This window comes from Hemibagrus wyckioides, linkage group LG11 (genome assembly GCF_019097595.1).
Source record: "Hemibagrus wyckioides isolate EC202008001 linkage group LG11, SWU_Hwy_1.0, whole genome shotgun sequence".
NCBI classification, from domain to species: Eukaryota; Metazoa; Chordata; class Actinopteri; order Siluriformes; family Bagridae; genus Hemibagrus; species Hemibagrus wyckioides.
In genome coordinates this window covers 15,563,706-15,581,718 of record NC_080720.1, presented here as the reverse complement: position 1 = coordinate 15,581,718, position 18,013 = coordinate 15,563,706, and the positions used below count along the sequence as shown (strand labels likewise).

General features: G+C 38.1%; 1 protein-coding gene across 5 annotated transcripts in view; it reads left to right on the top strand.

Moving 5' to 3' along the window:
* quo (quattro) overlaps window positions 1–18,013 on the top strand; it is a 43,078-nt gene that overhangs the window by 21,511 nt on the left and 3,554 nt on the right. For all 5 annotated transcript variants that reach the window (XM_058404084.1, XM_058404085.1, XM_058404083.1 and 2 more), the window contains 15 exons: window positions 1,957–2,154; window positions 2,646–4,560; window positions 5,699–5,854; window positions 6,739–6,862; window positions 10,362–10,455; window positions 10,794–10,880; window positions 11,281–11,397; window positions 14,108–14,206; window positions 14,307–14,455; window positions 14,645–14,783; window positions 14,950–15,072; window positions 15,377–15,571; window positions 15,699–16,705; window positions 17,214–17,463; window positions 17,620–17,709. In XM_058404084.1, the coding sequence (XP_058260067.1) occupies window positions 1,957–2,154; window positions 2,646–4,560; window positions 5,699–5,854; window positions 6,739–6,862; window positions 10,362–10,455; window positions 10,794–10,880; window positions 11,281–11,397; window positions 14,108–14,206; window positions 14,307–14,455; window positions 14,645–14,783; window positions 14,950–15,072; window positions 15,377–15,571; window positions 15,699–16,705; window positions 17,214–17,463; window positions 17,620–17,709 (4,743 nt within the window). The remainder of the gene's footprint in view (window positions 1–1,956; window positions 2,155–2,645; window positions 4,561–5,698; window positions 5,855–6,738; window positions 6,863–10,361; window positions 10,456–10,793; window positions 10,881–11,280; window positions 11,398–14,107; window positions 14,207–14,306; window positions 14,456–14,644; window positions 14,784–14,949; window positions 15,073–15,376; window positions 15,572–15,698; window positions 16,706–17,213; window positions 17,464–17,619; window positions 17,710–18,013) is intronic.

Genomic DNA, 18,013 nt, shown 5'->3' with positions numbered 1-18,013 from the left:
CTAATGTGTGTGTGAATATGCATGGATGGTTCATGTGTGTACAGTGTATGTATTTGTGTGAGTTTTAATGAAATCACTGAGGCTAGATTGAAGCCTTCATCACCAGGATTATTGTAATGTTACAAGAATGACTTGCAGACAACCGTTCACAGAGAGCAAACTTAGGGGTGGTTCTTTTTGCATGCTTGGATGTTTGTTTCTCTGTTCCAGACAGATAAAATACTTCCTGTCTGAGTTCTTATTCAAGCAAAGCAATCAACAGCATCTGTCTGGAGCATTCTATATAAATATACCTGTAATCCCAGAACTGTAGATGTAGTTTTAAAAGCTGTCACAGATATGTTATAGATCTTAAGTGAAAAGCCAAATCTGACATAACAAAACTTCTGCATGTTTCTTTAAAACTTCTGCATGTTTCTTTATTGTGATTGAATAATAATTACTGGTTTTAAGCCTGTAGTATTCATATGGTAGACTGCATCTAATATGCTGCTTTCACTACACTTTGTTTAGTCTTTCCCACTTTGCACTTGCAGAATAGCTCATAAATCTATTTATGCTGAATATTAACCCAAAGAAAAATTCTTAAAATAATGCTTTTCTGTCCATGACTATAATTAAGTCCATGAAGACCAATATGAACTAGTGTCTTTTATACATCAACCAAGCATAATGGTCACAGGCCAGTCTTCACTCCCCACCTGCATCAATGAGTCTTGGCCACCCATGACCCTGTCGCCGGTTCACCACTGTTTCTTTTTTGGACAACTTTTGATAGATACTGACCACTGCAGACTGGAAACACTCCACAAGAGTTGCAGTTTTGGAGATGCTCTGATCCAGTCATCTAGTCATCCAGTCATCACAATATGGCCCCTTGTCAAACTCACTCAAATCCTTACGCTTGCCCATTTTTCCTGCTTCTAACACATCAACTTTGAGGACAAAATGTTCACTTGCTGCCTAATATATCCCACCCACTAACAGGTGCCATGATGAGGAGATAATCAGTGTTATACACTTCACCTGTCAGTGGTCATAATGTTATGGCTGATCGGTGTATATAGCATTATTCATATTAATTGAATAATTTGATTTGTTTTTATGTGATTTGGTTCTTGGTTTATTCATCAAGTGCAACTAAAGGTTGTTCAAACAGTTACATGCACTGGCCAAAATGATTGACATTCTAATATATGTTGATTTCTTTTAATCACAAACAGATAAACATGGTTTAATGCAGAGCTTCAGTGGATGTATCTGTTTATTTATAGGTTACATTACAGTAACAACCTCTTACATCATCTGTAATTTTCAAATGAAGGGCAAACCTTTATTACTTTATTGTTACATATGCTAGAAGAATGCTAAAATTTATATTTTACATATTTAGACCTAAGGTCATTAAGGATGGAAGTTGCTTATGTTTATTATTTATGTAACAATTATTCACATTAATTTACTTAACTTTTAGCCAAATACTTTGTTGTCATTACTTACAGTGTGTTATTTTGTAGTTTGTGACTTGTTAATGTTACCTAAAACAGTAAACAGTATAAGTTAAGGTCCTTTTAATGTAAAGCATCACATACTCCTTATTGACACATGTAAACTCACACAAAGTGGAGTGTATTCATCCACATAATTGCATGCATGTGATTCAGACCATGTTTTATTGTGTTTTCTTTTTTCTAGTCTAATCTGGTTTGCTTCTGTTGGTGGTTAATCATTTAAATGGGATATGACTAGAAAATGACACAGTATTCCTAAATGCACTCCATGCTTAAACAGAAGTCAAATCAATTCCAGCACTTCCTGTCATCTTTGATAAAGCAAAAGCAATCAAAGGGTGGTTTCTCAGATGTCATGTTAACACAGTGTTTCTTTTTGCATTCCCAGTACATTGCAATCTTTGTTGATCTGTCCTTATCTCTCTATCTGTGACTTCTCTCTCAGACTTCCTCTTCTCTGGACTGGTCCATACAGAGTGCATTGTCATCTCTTTACCCCCCATTTGAGGCCACTGCTCCAACGGTCCTGAGCCAGCTCTTTCGTACCATCGAGGCACGTTACCAGGGAGATGCACTGCAGTGCTTTTTGGATTACCTCATTCCAGCCAAACACATCCTTGAGAGTGTGCAGCAGGCTGCCTGTGTGAGTACAACACATTAATCACACATATAATGGAGTAATTTAAATTACTAGCCTTCTACATCATTATCATCTCAACATTAGACAGATTATTCAGCACTACACATGCCTGAAGACAGCATTTGTTTTTCCTCTATTATCATTACAGTAATCAGAGGGTTAAATGTAAGATCACTAAAAAACACTGAAGCCATTATACTGACTTTATTCCTTGTGGAGTTTTCTGGCCTAGATCCAAGATGTTTCCACTTCCATTAATTTTCAAAAGAAGTAAAAGCCCTCTAAGGCAATTCCTTAGGATGAATTTCCTTAGAATAAGATACAATGAAATCTGGCCAGACTCAATAATATTTATCTGGAAACCATAGTTAAAAAGTAAGATCATGCAGAAACCTTGATAGTTTTCAGCTTAAATTTCCTACTAAAAGTGAATAGAATGTTAATAAATGTTAATAAATCCTAATTTTTATTTCCTCTATTTTGTCTCTTTCTAGGCTGAGTACTCTGATGTTTTGTTCCAGTGTGAAGGTTGGCCTCTCTGTTTGAGAAACCGTGTGGTGATCCAACTAGCCCCCATTAACCCCTTACTGTTACGTCCTGGAGACTTCTACTTACAGGTGGAACCATTTGGGGAACAGTCAGCCCGTATAGTACTCAAGAGCCTCCTTGTGCAAGAGGATATCTTGGCAGAGGAGGATCTAGTGTTACTAGCAGGTTTTAGGGCACAAGAAGGCCCTGCTGTGGAGGAGACTCCTATCCCAGAGACATCTTACCCTTGCATTTTCACTGAAGCTTGGTTGAAGGAAATCAATGAGGGTCGCCATGGTAATCAGCTACATCAGTGTGTGCTTTCTTCTGATCAGGGGATTGTGAAGGTGCCCTGGGCAGAAGTGATCAATCCTGAATTTCTGGACAGGCCAAAAGCTAAGGTTCAATCAAAAACATCATGCACAACTGCAGATTTGATAAAGCAGGATAATTCTGAGGACGAGCCCAAATCACAGTTTCCTGTAAACATGTCTTTTTCCAAAACTCCTAAACCAGAAACCATGATCCTTCCAGCTAAAAATGGTGTTGCGGGTTCACATCAATTAGTGAAAAGTGGCAACAAATTTGTTCGGATGGAACAAAGGAAACCTGTAAGCAATCCTGTAGGCAAACCTGTTGGTTGGGTTTCTCCAAATACATGGGACAGCAGGTCCAGTCAAGAGCTAGAGGGGGAGTATGTAGATCTTTTGGATTTTGCCAAAGAGAAGGATGCTTTAAGCTTTAAAATGTCTGTTACACCTTCAGTTCCAATGTCTTTCAGACCTCATTCTCCACTTTCAAAAGAAGACAGCACTCCATGTGTTCAAACCTCAGGATTGAAGGTTGAGCACTGTGTTCCATATTCAAGAAATAATCAGATTTTTGAAGATCCACAGAAGGGTTCTGAATCCAAGGGTAGGCATCGTCAGTCTTACTTAGCAGCTATAAAAAACCCAGTAAGTTTTGAGAAGGCAAACACAATAGTGCCCTTGGAGGAAACATGGCCAGGCTTGGGAGAAGCAGAACCAGGCTATGAGGTACAAGAGATTGACCTTGGGATTGACTCTTTGAGTAATTCACCAGTGCAGGGTTCATCCCAACTTGGGCAAAACCTAATGCAGTCCTGTCCAGATTCAGCTGAGCAGGACCAGAACTCAGTTCAAATGAATAAGAATGCAATAATCATGTCCTTGAACACAGCACTGCCAAGTGTCAGCTTATCTGAACAGTCAGTGCACTTGCTTACTGAAAAACCTTCAGACAGTCTTCAGAAAACTGTACCAGAACATACTGGAGCAGTTCATTTCAACAGGCAACAGACCTGCCCGACCGAGCAGGAACCTCATCAAATGTGGACCAATGTGCATAAACATCACAAAACACAACACTTGCCCAAAATGGGACTAAGGGCTTTGCCAGATCACAGAAGTCACAGACAAGAAACTGGTGGCTACAAATGTCAAGGTGTAGGCAAGGGAAGGCAAACAGACCAGTTTGTATATGGCTTTGCACCTCTTCATAAATCGTTTCAACAACCTACAGGACAGAGACCTTCTCTAATTCCTCACCCACAGAAAAGTATGAATATGCTTCAAGAACAAAACAGTCAAGTCGAACAAAAACCCAAGCAATGTGGTGAAAACCCTGTGCTGGCATTAAAAAGTTCGGCAAAAAGCAGGCCTAAAGCTCGCTCTGCTTCCTCAGTATCAGAGTCAGCCAGGGAGTGTTCACAGGAGGATAGACCAGCTAGCAGGAGTCGCAGTGATGTCTGTCCAGAGGTCATTCCCATGGTTCCTGGAGTTCAGGTCCAACGAAGCAAGAAATGCACTTCATTTGGACTTGTGTCCCCAAAACTAGACAGACGGAAAGCAGCAAAAAATGGTATGAAGCAACAAAGAATTCATTGCATACTACAAAGTTGTATCCTAATAGAAAGCTGTTATTGGCTCTGATGGGATTCCTCACCTAGTGATGTTTATGATTAGAGGATAGTCATTGCATGGTAGATTTCATTTGAAAGAAATGTATAATGTTTAATCCAAACCTTACTTTTGTTTTCAAATGGGATGGGATCTGATTGAAGATGCCTCTCTGTATAATATGTATCTTTTAGAGCCCACATTATACATAAACATGTGTAAGCATGATTGATATGAGTGATTGTTTAAAGAGAAAACACATCTGCTTTCTAGACTACGCTCTAGCTGTGTGCTTGTCTGGTCGACATCCGACAAGAGGGTCAGCTCAATGTCATGTTACACGCTTGTAACAAAACCGGTCTCTTACAAGTGGTCTGATGAACAGATGACATTGACTCATCTCCTTCACAAAGAGTGGAATGTGCTGTCCTGACAGTCTGTCCTGACAAAAGGTCGTCCAAAAAGAGTACATAATGACATGGGGCCAAGTGTCAGAGGTCGTAGTTTGTACAGCATTCCAGTGCAGAATTCTCCTTGCCTCCATCTCATCCCCCACTTCAGCAGAATGAAGCCATTTATGCTGGACAAAATTCCAGTATGAAGGGCCAGAAATAACTGCTCCCTCACTCTCCTCTGCAGGAGAAGTCTGTTTGATGTCTTTTTTTTAAGTGAAGACAAGAAAGACTTAGTTGTCGTTAACATTGTGTGATAATCAGAGAGAGAGCCCAACTGCACCACATAGTGTAGCTGAACGGTCATAACAGCTGAATGGTCTGGAAATTAATAACTAAAATACTGTCCAGATGGGAACTCCAGAAATGCGTAGTCTGTTATGTAATGCTTTAGAAGACATTTGTAGTAATTATGACTGATTTGAGGGGCATAAAGAATTTCTGTGTAAATCACAGAGATGGGAGTTTCATGATCATCTGATCGCTTTTACCATTATTATACATAACATGTATGCAGGCAGAATCCCAGTAAATTACATTACCTCCGACAAATCTTTATAAATGTCATCTGTATTTTATTGTATTTTATTTTTATGCATTTTAAACTTGGTCAATTAAAAAGTTAATTCTTAATTTTATTTTGTACAGCTGAACAGATCACTGCGCTTCAGAATGGGGCAGTTCTCCAGAGCTCCTCTGCCCAGCTACAAAACCTCTCTCCTGAACATGGAAGTCAGATTACTGCCCTTTCACATGACCCCACCATCAAGAATGTTCTCCAACTAGGCATCATCTGTCTGCCAGGTGACCTGTTCTGAGTATTTATATTTATATTTAATTCAGATAAGTTAGTCATTTATTTTAAACATTTCTTTATTCACAGCTATGCAAATCAATGGCAAAATGTTGTGTTATTGATAATTGGCTGCTTTGCAAAGGCTAGTCACTGTATTTGAAACTTAAGTTAAATGAAGGAAAGGAAAGAAACCAAAGTTAAAGGAAAGGACAGCTGATATCCTCAAAAATTATTTATTTTATTTATTTTAAATAATTATAAGGTATTTAACTACAACTTATCCACCAACAAATAGGTTGTGGTGTGCTTTCATATGCTAATAAATGATGAGCTACCTTTCTATTTATATACAGAAATGGATTACACTAAAACAATCTGACAAATGTATATCATGTTTTTGAAGGCAAGTTATCATTTATAGATATTCCTTGCTAAAACAAACAATAGACTATCAGGTGGACCTAATCCTAACCCACAAATATGTTCTACAATCTACACCACACTAATTCAGTCTGAAACTCAACTCAGGCAAGAGGACCAGGATCTGGTCTGACTTAACCTCATGGACTTTTGGTTTTTGCACCAATGACTTTCTGAAACAAACACTGAAAGCTGGATATGCTTTTGTCTAATTATATCATTTTAATCTGTTTCCATACATAAAGATACCTCACTAGACACTAGCAATAAAAATATATGGACACATGATGCATTTTATTATTTTCTATAACACTTATTTTAATAAGACACTAATATTTAACACTAAGTTTAATATTATTATTATTATTATTTAAAAAAAAAAACAAAGTTTCCAAATTTGTTCCCAAAAATGCACACACAAATAATATTACTGTTAATCTGTGTAACATTGTCTATCCTATGCCTCCCATAGGCAGTCGTGATAGAGCTGGCAGAGCTGTACTTGAAGTTCATGGAGGAAAGAATGGCTGGACGTCCCCTCTGCTCTCTCCTCTTGTACTCTGCAAACTGGTCCTTTATCTTCACTCCATTCCAAGGTACCCCTTCTGTCCAAAGAGAAGTACACTGCCACAATATTAGGCATGTTAGGTTTTTAGAAGTAAATATGGATTTGTGTCTGTGTTTTATTTATTATTATTTTAAACACACAATCAAACAAAATCCAGCTGTTTTTTAAGGAGAATGGAAAATGCATGCAAATAATGAGTATAAGTTTTAGGGTGGATGATTGGTTTAGTTATTCTGACTTGTATGTCAATTGAATTGGTCTTGTAGTAAACCTGCGCTGTGTATATGCAGCTGTAACATCATGTCTTGACCACTAGATGGCAGAATGAGGCAACTCTAAAAAAATAGTCACTGCAACCTACACCATGAAGTTAGATCATGTGGATTTAACATGTCTAATCTCGTCTGAGTTGCAAACTAATGTTGTGACTTTCAGCTTTACCATCATGAAATATATAAATATATATAAATATATAAATAAATATATAAATATATATTGTGGGAAAAAAATTATATTTTTTTTCCACAATGTGTTCTGCATGTTTAGACAGAGTGTATAATATATGACTATAGGATATGTTGAACTCTGATCTTATCCAGTAACTGACCCCTCATGCATATCCAATATTAGATAGCTAGCATTGAGATTTTCTTTAACATTAGCTGGATTTTTTAGGGGTGGGGTTGGACTATGTTGGACTAGTCTAAATTAAATGTCCAGCTTAAATGCTGATTATAATTTATTTTTCTCCCTTTATTAAGAGGTCAAGAAGACTGTTATTGTAATTTCAACCATACGTAGCTGATGCAGTACATAGTGAAATGAAAGAACGTTCCTCCAGGACCATAGTGTTACACAGACTTAAGAACTAAGTACATTATCATAGTTCTACATAAAATGCATGTATGCAAATGACACTGTAAGAAGGAATACAGTGCAAGACAGACAGTACTGTGCACTACAATACAACAGAGCAGCACTGTATACAGTGCAGTATACTGTTCTGTACCTGAATAAAAACATACTTGATATCAACAGGTAACAGTTCTTCCCAGTTTAACATAGAACCTTTAAGGTTGCATTCAAAGGGACAGCTGAATACTCCTTAAGCTAGTGTGTACATAACCTTGCTAACTTAAAGCAGCAAAGTTTCGAATTTTCAGATTTTTGTTTGATTGCATTTTAAATTAATATTTGAAAAGAATTTAATTCCTATCAATAGGAGCTGATAGCAGTGCTTACCTCTCATAATCACCACTCGGGTTTAGTGTTTTCTTACACATTGAAGCATCATACACCGACCAGGCATAAGATTATGACCACCTGCCTAATACTGTGTTGGTCCCCCTTTTGCTGCCAAAACAGCAAACAGACCATGACAGACCCATTGTGCACTGTGTATTCTGACACCTTTCTATCAGAACCAGCATTAACTCCTTTAGCAATTTGAGCAACAGTAGCCTGTCTGTTGGATCGGATCACACGGGCCGGCCTTTGCTCCCCACATGCATCAATGAGTCTTGCCCGCCCATGACCCTGTCGCCGGTTCACCACAGTTCCTTCCTTGGACCACTTTTGATAAATACTGACCACTGCAGACTGGGAACACCCCACAAGAACTGCAGTTTTGGAGATGCTCTCATCCAGTCATCTAGTCATCACAATTTGTCCCTTGTCAAAATCGCTCAAATCCTTACGCTTGTCCATTTTTCCTGCTTCTAACACATCAACTCTGAGGACAAAATGTTCACTTGCTGCCTAATATATCCCACCCACTAACAGGTGCCATGATGAGGAGATAATCAGTGTTATTCACCTCTCAGTGCTCATAATGTTATGCATGATTGGGGTATATATCAGGGGTCATTCCTGCCTTTATTGACATCATCTAACAGCATGCTTGAAGTAATTATTGGGGTTTAATATGCTCATTTGGACTGAAAAATAGTTGCTGTCCATGCCTATGAAAACAAGAAGAATTGCTTATCCAGAATTAAAAAGTTATTATTAAAACACCTAGTAGCCTCAGTATCAGCTATAAAATAAATAACTGATTATCAAACTAAATGGTTTTATGTGTAATTGCATACAAAATAGAATAAAAAATTAATGTGAAATAAAGTAAAATGAGATGACAAATGTTTCATACAAAACAGTAAGGTCTCTGAATGCAGTACTGTCTTTCTGCTGGCTTCTCTTACTATTTCTGTAGAATTCATGAAAAGGACAATTGCATGAAAATGATTCAGTTTTGTACAGATTGTACAGGCAAACCATAGCAATACCTTAATACTATCCTGCACCCACCAGTTTATTCATTCATCTTTAGTAACTGCTTTTTCCTCCTTGGAGTTGAGGTGGATCTGCAGCCTGAACACAAAGTGTCAGAATTCACCATTTATTCACTTCATTCACACCTAGGAGCAATTTTAGTTTAGTAAATCCTACCTGCATATTTTGGAGAGTGGTGAGAACATGCACAGGATTTCTGCACAGACAGTAACCCATGCTCAGGATTAAACCAGAGACCATAGCATAGAGTTGCTCAGGTCTGTCTGTCTCACCACAACAGCTTTTTTCATTCTTTCTTTTGTTCATTTCTTCAGTGTGCTCAAACATGCACAAGCATTTCTTCAATCTGCATAAGTATTTGCATTCCTTCAGTGTGCATGAATATGAAGAAGAAAGCTTATTCTCCCAAATACATAAACAGAGCAGTGGACCATCTCTGCTTGTTAGAAAACTGGGGTCAGAAAAGGTTAAGTGCCTTGCTCAAAGGTAGCTTGGCTGTGCTATGATTTGAACCCATGACCTTCTAGTCAGTACCTCAGCTCGTTAATCACGGAGCCACCACTGCCGTAACATACCCCAAGCATGACTTTGTTTTGTATGTGCATATTGTCTTTCAGCAATTGCATATCATTATACCAGAGGAATAGAGAATGTAAATACAAGCAGAAATAGCCCCCTACATAAGTGAAGACTCCAGACTGAGAATTCTCTATTCTTCTCACATTGATTGCACTGATAACACCCTCCACTAACATACTAATAATAATCAGTTGTAATAATAGTATTCTATTGTCCTGTCTACTTAGTATGTACTGTAATGTTTTGTATTGCCAGTCTGGAACTTATATTGAAATAATGACATAAAAAATCATTTGACTTGGGTTGTATTTCTTCTATTCTATTTGTTAACTGTCTGACTGGAGGCCCAGATTCATAGCAAATGTTTACAGCCTAATGTGCTCTAAAAATCCTTTAATTAGGTCACATTGTACTGTTTTTGTACATTTTGTAAGACAAACAATATCTCAACACATGCTTTTCCATTAAGTGTCCTTGAAGTTGACACAGTTTTCATGAAATTTCAAGAACCTTTCAAATTCCCTTTATTCACAACTGCAGTTTCATGTAGTAGTAGGATCCTCAAGCACAGCTGTACCAGAACAAAAAAATTATTTATAATTATTTACAAAGTGACTCTTCTATGGTTTACTAAACTTCTGTGTACGTTATTGTAGGAGACAAGTGAGAGATCTGGGACTGACAGTCATAATTAACAGCCGGAATGCTCCGATCCCCTCGATGCTCTGTAAGGCTTTGCTTATGGTCCAGGTGAGTTCAGTATCTTTATTTTTTATTATTTTATTATTTATATTCCTGTTGGATATTCCTGTTGGATAAAAAAAAATCATCTTCAAAATCACATTTGATGATAGGCTCAGTTATGACAGTGGTTCCTTTCCTGATTTCTTGTGACTTGTGACATCTTATATCGTTTTCCCTTCTTCTTTTTCCGTCTTTTCTGGCTTAGTAATTGCAGAATTGAATCAAATTTTTTGTGAAGCTCCTTTGTAATAACGTCTTGTGTTACATATGCTATACAAATTAAATGGAATTGAACTGAAATGTGCAAACACATGCATACTTATGCATTACCTGCTGACATTTAGGATAAGGTCCCTCGTGCTGTGCATAGTATCTTGCTGTTGGTGGAAAAAGACCAAAGTCCTCGAGCAGACAGACCACCAGGATTACAGGTAACAATAGTTTGAATGGTACAGTAAACTTCTTAAATATAATTTTTTATAATGGACATTTGGAAAAATATCTTCGGGAAGGGAATATCTTTGCTAAATCAAAATCTTCTGTAAAGGCAAAAACAGTCTTGTTGAATTAGTTTTGCACTGCAGCCACTAGGCCAATGTAGATAATGAGTAATAGAAGTTAAATCCAAAATCATTTACCTACTTCTTTTCATGTATTTTTCTAAAATATTTTTTGCTGAACTACTCTTTTAACACACTGGTAAATATGATTATCTAATGGACACACAACAAACAGATGCACACACTCTACTCTGTGTCACATCTTGTACTTTGTAACTGATGGTTTATTTTAAACAAACATTCTTTCTCTTTCTGTGCTGGCAAAATTCAGATGGATATTATTACTTCAGTAAAAGCTCTTCAGAAGAGTGTTGATGGACAACAACTGACCAGTGAACTTGGAGGATCTTTCCCTTATAATCACACTGACTGGCTACAATTTTACCAAGTAAGAAAGTCCACAGCTTGTACAACTGACTGTTATCAACTTGTTTCATGACATTCTGATGTCTTTCTTTCCAGGGAAAACAACTGGATCATTTTAGGCTTCTGTGTCAGCTGATTCATCAAATTGTTTCCCATTGTTTTTTCCCAAGGGTTAAGGCATATCACTGAAATATGAACAAATGTATCATCTTTCCTGTAATAGTGAGTGTTCTCATTCACTCTAGCTGTTCCACAGATGCAATGTTGTAAATGTACACTAAACTGTCTGGTAGTTCTTAGACCTTTTGACCTTTAATTATTAAGAATTAAGGATTCAGGCAAAGAAGTGTAAGGCACAGTTCAAATCAGTTTCACAACTTTTTATTATGGACCATATGCAGTCCCCACCACAAGTATTGAAACAGCAAACCTATTGAAGGCAATTGTTTGAAATGATAGATCAGTATTTCAGCTTTCAGTTCTTGACATTTACCTCTATATATGTTAATTAATTTGCATTTACATTTAAATTTATGGCATTTGGCAGACCGTTATCCAGAGAGACATACAAGTCTCTATCAACGAATACAGCACTGGTTCACTTGGATCCAGATTTAAGATACCATCAGCCTAAAAAGTCTGTTGGGAGGAATTATAGTTGAATTGTTTCAGAGGGAGGTCAGTCTTTGCCCGTCGTTTGAAGACAGCCAGTGGCTCAGCTGTTTGGACATCTCGGGGAAGTTCATTCCACCACCTTGTTGCCAGAACAGAAGAGTCTTGATGTAAACCTACCTCTTACCCTGAAAGCTGGTGGGAGCAGTTGAGCAGTGCTAGTAGATAGAGAGCATGGTGCAGTGTGAAGTGTAATAAGAGCTTTGAGGTAAGAGGGTGCTGGTCCATTCTTGGCTTCGTAGGCAAGCATCAGTGTTTTGAATCAGTGAAGATATCGCACCAGTGGGGTGGTTTGTGAAAACTTAGGCAGGTTGAAAACAAGTCACCCAGCTGCATTTTGGATTAATTTATTAATTTAGAACATGCTACCTTTGGTGGCAGACCGCCCACTTTTTTAGTAAACAAAACTACTGGAGCAGATAGTCTTCAAGTAAATGAAAGTAAATAACTCTTAATATTTGGTTATATTTAGTCTTTTGCATGCAAAAACTGCATCAAGCTGGCAACCCGCTGCAATCATGCTTGGACATGACACTTTCTCCACCATGCTTGACTGATGCACTTGTAGGTTAAAAATCACAAGCAGATCCCTTTCCATCACTTTTGTAAAGGTTAAATGTGATTCCTGAACATCTGTATTTCTTTGCAGATTCCAATCTAGTAGACATACAGAACTGTTAACTGTATTGTAAGTAGATGAGTGGAGGCTCCTTAAACAGCGAAGCAACATTTTTAAATATAACATCCATCACTGTTTTATTAGTGGTATGATAAGCAAGCTCCAAAAGGAATTCTCTATGTCCTAGCAGTGGTATGTGTAAAGATCAGTTCATCCATTCTCTCCCATCCAGTAGTGCTAACATGGACTTGGCAATTTCTATTACGTTTTCAGGGAATCCACAGTTCCTGACTTTTCAGGAGAAAGTCTTCATTCTCACTTTAGGTGTACAAAAAAAGGGATGGAATTTTTGTAGTGCTTTGCATGTAAGCAGTTGTATTCCAAGTATGCCTAAGTTAGTTAGTGACTGATGTTTATAAGTGGTATGAGCAAGCCAAGTATTGCTCAATGTATGTCCAGTAAAATGGAGAGAGGTCATCAGAGAATAGCCAGACTGGTTTCAGCTGTCAATAACGCTACAATAATCACTCTGTACAATTGTGGTCAGACGAAAAACTTCATCCCTTGAGGTGAATGGGCAACAACAGCAGAAGACCATACCAGGTTTTACTGTCAGCCAAGAACAGGAGTCACAAGCTGCCAAAACTTCACAGTTTCCATACAAGAGGCATACAGATTGTATAGGTTCAGAATTTGGTGCCAGTAGCATGAATCTATGGACCCAATCCTTCTGTCTATAGTCCAGGCTGGTAGAAGTGGTGTAATGGTGTGAGAAAGGTTTTTAGCACATTATGGGCCCATTTATACCAATCATCACTTGAATGCCACAGGCTATTTGAGTATTGTTGCTGTCCATGTGCATTCCTTCATGGCTGCAATTTTCCTGTCTTCTAATGCTTACTTCCAACATGATAATACACCATGTCACAAAGTAAAAGTGTCTGGAACTGATTTCATGAACATGACAATGATTTCAGTCTTATTCAGTGGTCTTCCTGGTCAACGGATCTGAATCCAGATTCACAGTGTACTTTACAAGTCTGCAGGAGGTGCATGATCATGAAAGGAATGTTTCCAACATCTTGTAGAATATATATGCCATGAAAAATTGAGGCTGTTTTAAAGAAAGAGGGGTCCTACCCAATGTATTAAAGGCCCTACTTAAGGGCCTACTTAACTTAAGGCCCTACCACATCTGAATATGGCTCTGAAGTTCATATCCAGGACTTTAGTGCAGCTGTGCAACATGTGTGAGTATGCATGATAGGCACGAGTTTAATAAACGAGCACGTTAACTCACTGTTTGACACTACTGTTTTTACCAGTGCTGTTGCTTTTGTTTAGCTGTTCTTATTCTTATCATTGAAGCCACCAATATCAGTTCAGGAGTCACTGTGTGTGTGTGTGTGTGTGTGTATGTGTGTGTGTCTGTTTACCACAGAAACTGTTCCTCTTTGAGATGGACCTTCAGGGAGCAGCCTTGTTATTACAGAGTGCTATAAGAAAATTGGACAGTAACAAGAAAACTGACACAGCAGAGGTACTGATACTAGATTCGGTTCCTAGGATAAATCTATAACATGTATCCTAAGCTAAAAGTAGTTTGCAATAATATATATCTATCCACCCCAATACAACAGGATGTAAGGAGGTGTAGCGAAGAACAGAAGGGCTCCATGAAGCAGGTACTTGAAGATACACATATGGTCAAGCTTCAGAGGGATGGCGGTGCTATACTAGCCAGAATGCGGAAGGAAGAATGTAGATTTGCTCAGTCTGAAGACTACAGGTATGCATTTGTCTAGCATGCTGCATACCATCTGTCAAACGATGGTATGCAGCATGCTAGTGTGACAAATTAATACATATTTAGATTACACATCATTGTTTTCTCTATAATAAATGAGATTCAAGAGATTCAAAGCGTTTATTGTCATGTGCACAGTGAGGAAAATGTGCTCTCTCTCTCTTTTTTTAGGGATTCAATGGATGCTGTGATGTGTCTGTATAACCAGGTAGAAGAAGGAGTCCACACTCTGGTCATGAGGTCCAACCAATCACTGCAGCATCTAGATCATGTGCTCCTACTGAGGGAAACAGAGGAGCAACTTAACAAAGTGAGACAACAACACTGTAGAGCTCAATTCTCTTTTGTTACATATGATGTAGGCTGTGTGATTTTCTAGGTTGACCTTGAGTATGATTATTAATATTGAATAACCCCTAAATAATGTGGCCAAATGGATAATAAGTTTTCTCAAATAGAATTAATATAATTCACAGATTAGAGAGTGGTGTGAAGAGGAGGCTAGGAGATGGCAGAAGGACCTCGAACCAGCAGAAGATTCCAGGGAGATACTTGAGCAAAGACTTACAGACATTCATGCTGTCCTCACCCAGGCAGAGGTAGACTAAATGGATTTAAGTATTCCTTTAAACACAAATGCAAATACACTGACGGTAACGTAAACTATGTAACAGCATACACAGGATTGCTAGCTGTTAATTAAATATGTTACATAACATGAATCACGGCTCTGAATGAATTTACTGCAAGATGAAATACCTGTCTGTTCAATTTATGAAAAATCACTTATGGTATTAGATTAGATTTATTGGAAACGTATATGTTTTGACATTTTTCCTATATTTAAGAAACTGAAGAACATTCACGTCTAAGGGACACTATAACTTTCTTTTTTTTTCAAAGGAGAGAAAAGAGAAAGCAAAGTCACTGATGAAAGGGGTAGAGAGAAAGATCCAGGGAACATGTTATCCTGAGACTGACATTTTCCATATTCACTTGACAAAGTTTAAAACCAACTTGGCAGCTTTCATGTTGCAAGCTGAGCAGCGTAAATCTGACCTGGAGGCATTCATCCGTCTGTTTCATTTCTGTGAGCAGGTTAGCAAAAACCTATTATACTATGATCATTTAATACTTTTGATGTACTCATTTGTTCTATGTTGAATGAAATGCCAAGTAGAAACCAAAGTTTGTAAAATAAATCCAATTCATTTTTACTTGTCAGGCTTTTACTCTTACCAAAGAATGCAGTCATTATCTGGAACACATGGAGATGGGCGGGCATACAGAGATGGCCAACATAGGCAAACTGAAATCTTTTCAGGAGAGATTTAAAGCCTTTTCACATGAGCGTTTTGAGGAGGAGAAGAGTAACGCTATGACTAAGAAACATCAGAGAGTGGTCTGTGTGTGGAGTGAGGCTTGTTCGTTGTCCCAGGAGGTAAAGCAGAGACTGGAGGAGAAGCTCCTAGAGTTTGATAAAAAGCAAAAGCTTCAAAGATTTCCACAGAGAGATGAAATGATTCTGAAGAATGATGAAGTGTCCTGCCAAAATTCCTCCATATCCATCTCCTCCCTGGATAATGTTAAAGTACAGTCAAAACATTGTGAAGCTCCTAGACAGACACAGGGTCAGAATAAGCAAGCTAGGGATGAATCTGTAAAGAAACACAAAGAATCAACATTGGTAAACATCTTAACAGATAAATTAATAAAGTTTCCCCGTGAGCATCATAGTGAGGCTGATCTCAGGAATATTGACCTTTTTGGTGGGAGTGAGAGTAATCGAGCACTAGGCCGATCCCACAGTGAGGGATCCTGCATAAGAAATTTTAGTCCTATGTTAACTGGGCCTCCATTATCTTCATGCCAAAAAATATATCCCAGCAAACCAAATGTGTTGCTAGCTGACAGAGAATGTGTTGCATGCCGTCAAGACAGCTTCTGTTCAGACTTTTCCAATATGAAACTAGAATGGATCCAAATGGATATTAGAGATAAGCCAAGAGTCACTCTGGATGACCATGATTCTCAAATATCTCGGCAAGAGAGCTTCTGTTCTAGTGTGTCCAGCCCGAGACAGGGCTGGATGAAGGAGGAGAAAAGCAGCAAGATCTACATGGATGATAGAAATTCAGGCTACCCCACTAGAGACCTTATAACTCCAGACAGGCTAATGGATACATCAGACTGCAACTCTGCCTCAGAACTGGAGAACAGCAGTAATTTACTGTGAGTAATCAAGAGAAGAAATCCTTCCCAACTTACAAAAGCAACATCTGCATACACTTGAAGCAGCCAGCCATTTGTTTTCAATATACGATCAGTGACTGTGCTCTGTTCTCATTTATTATAAGTGATTACATCAGGTACTGGTATGCATCTTTATATTGTTTATTAAGAAACACATGCCAATGATTACATGTGGAGTTTTTTTTAAATGCCTGGACATTATGGGAATCAGGGTATGGATTTTCAAGTTTGGGTATTTGAGGCATCATAACATCACCACATGGCAAATACTTCATGACTTCATGAGTTACACTACTACAGAGTACCAGTCAGTTTTATTTACTATTATTTTTAACATAACTCTGGACTCCCAGAAACAAATATATGGGGGTATGATAAATTTACATTTCTGATACATTTAAGGGGGAATGATATATAAAGTACGAAAGTGTATGTATTTAAAGTATGACAATGTTTGACCCTTCATATTGCTATGTTGGCTGGACAGTAAATTGCAGCACATCATGGAAGAGTTACTGCAGACAGAAAGAGAATATGTGAGAGCACTGGGCTATGTTATGGAGCACTACTTCCCAGAACTTGAGCGCCAAGATGTGCCACAAGATCTGAGAGGACAAAGGGGAAGCATCTTTGGAAACCTGGAAAAACTCAGAGAGTTCCATCAACACCACTTTCTCAAAGAGCTAGAACTTTGTCTAAGACACCCTTTCCGTGTAGGACGATGTTTTCTGCGACATGTAAGTAAGTTCTTTGCATGTTATCCAATTAAAACACAAAGCCCTATCTATATATTACCTTTAACAGTGACAGTGTTGCCCTCTCAAGCCACCATTATGTCATTTATGTCTGTCTCTCTGCACTGTGAGACTTACCCACATTTTTCCCAATTCCAGAAAGAGAGTTTTGGTCTCTATGCTCTCTACAGCAAAAATAAACCTCGCTCAGACAGCCTGCTGATCAATCATGGCAAAGAGTTCTTTAAGGTAAGACATACACATCAAGACAATATCATACACATACAGATCAGTGACATATTAATCATATACTGTAGTAAAATTCTGCTGATCTAGTTTGGATCCTCTTCTGCCAACTTTCTATAGCCTAACATGTTATCTTGTTTTTCCCTGTTACTTCACCATTAGTATTTGGTTTTGGATCAAGCAATTTTCTGTGCTTGATAAGTTATATCTGAAAAAGAACAATCAAAATAATGTGAGAAGAAAGTCTTTTTTTATTCCTGCAAGTTCCTTGTACATCCACTTCCACTGTGCTACACCCAACTTTTAC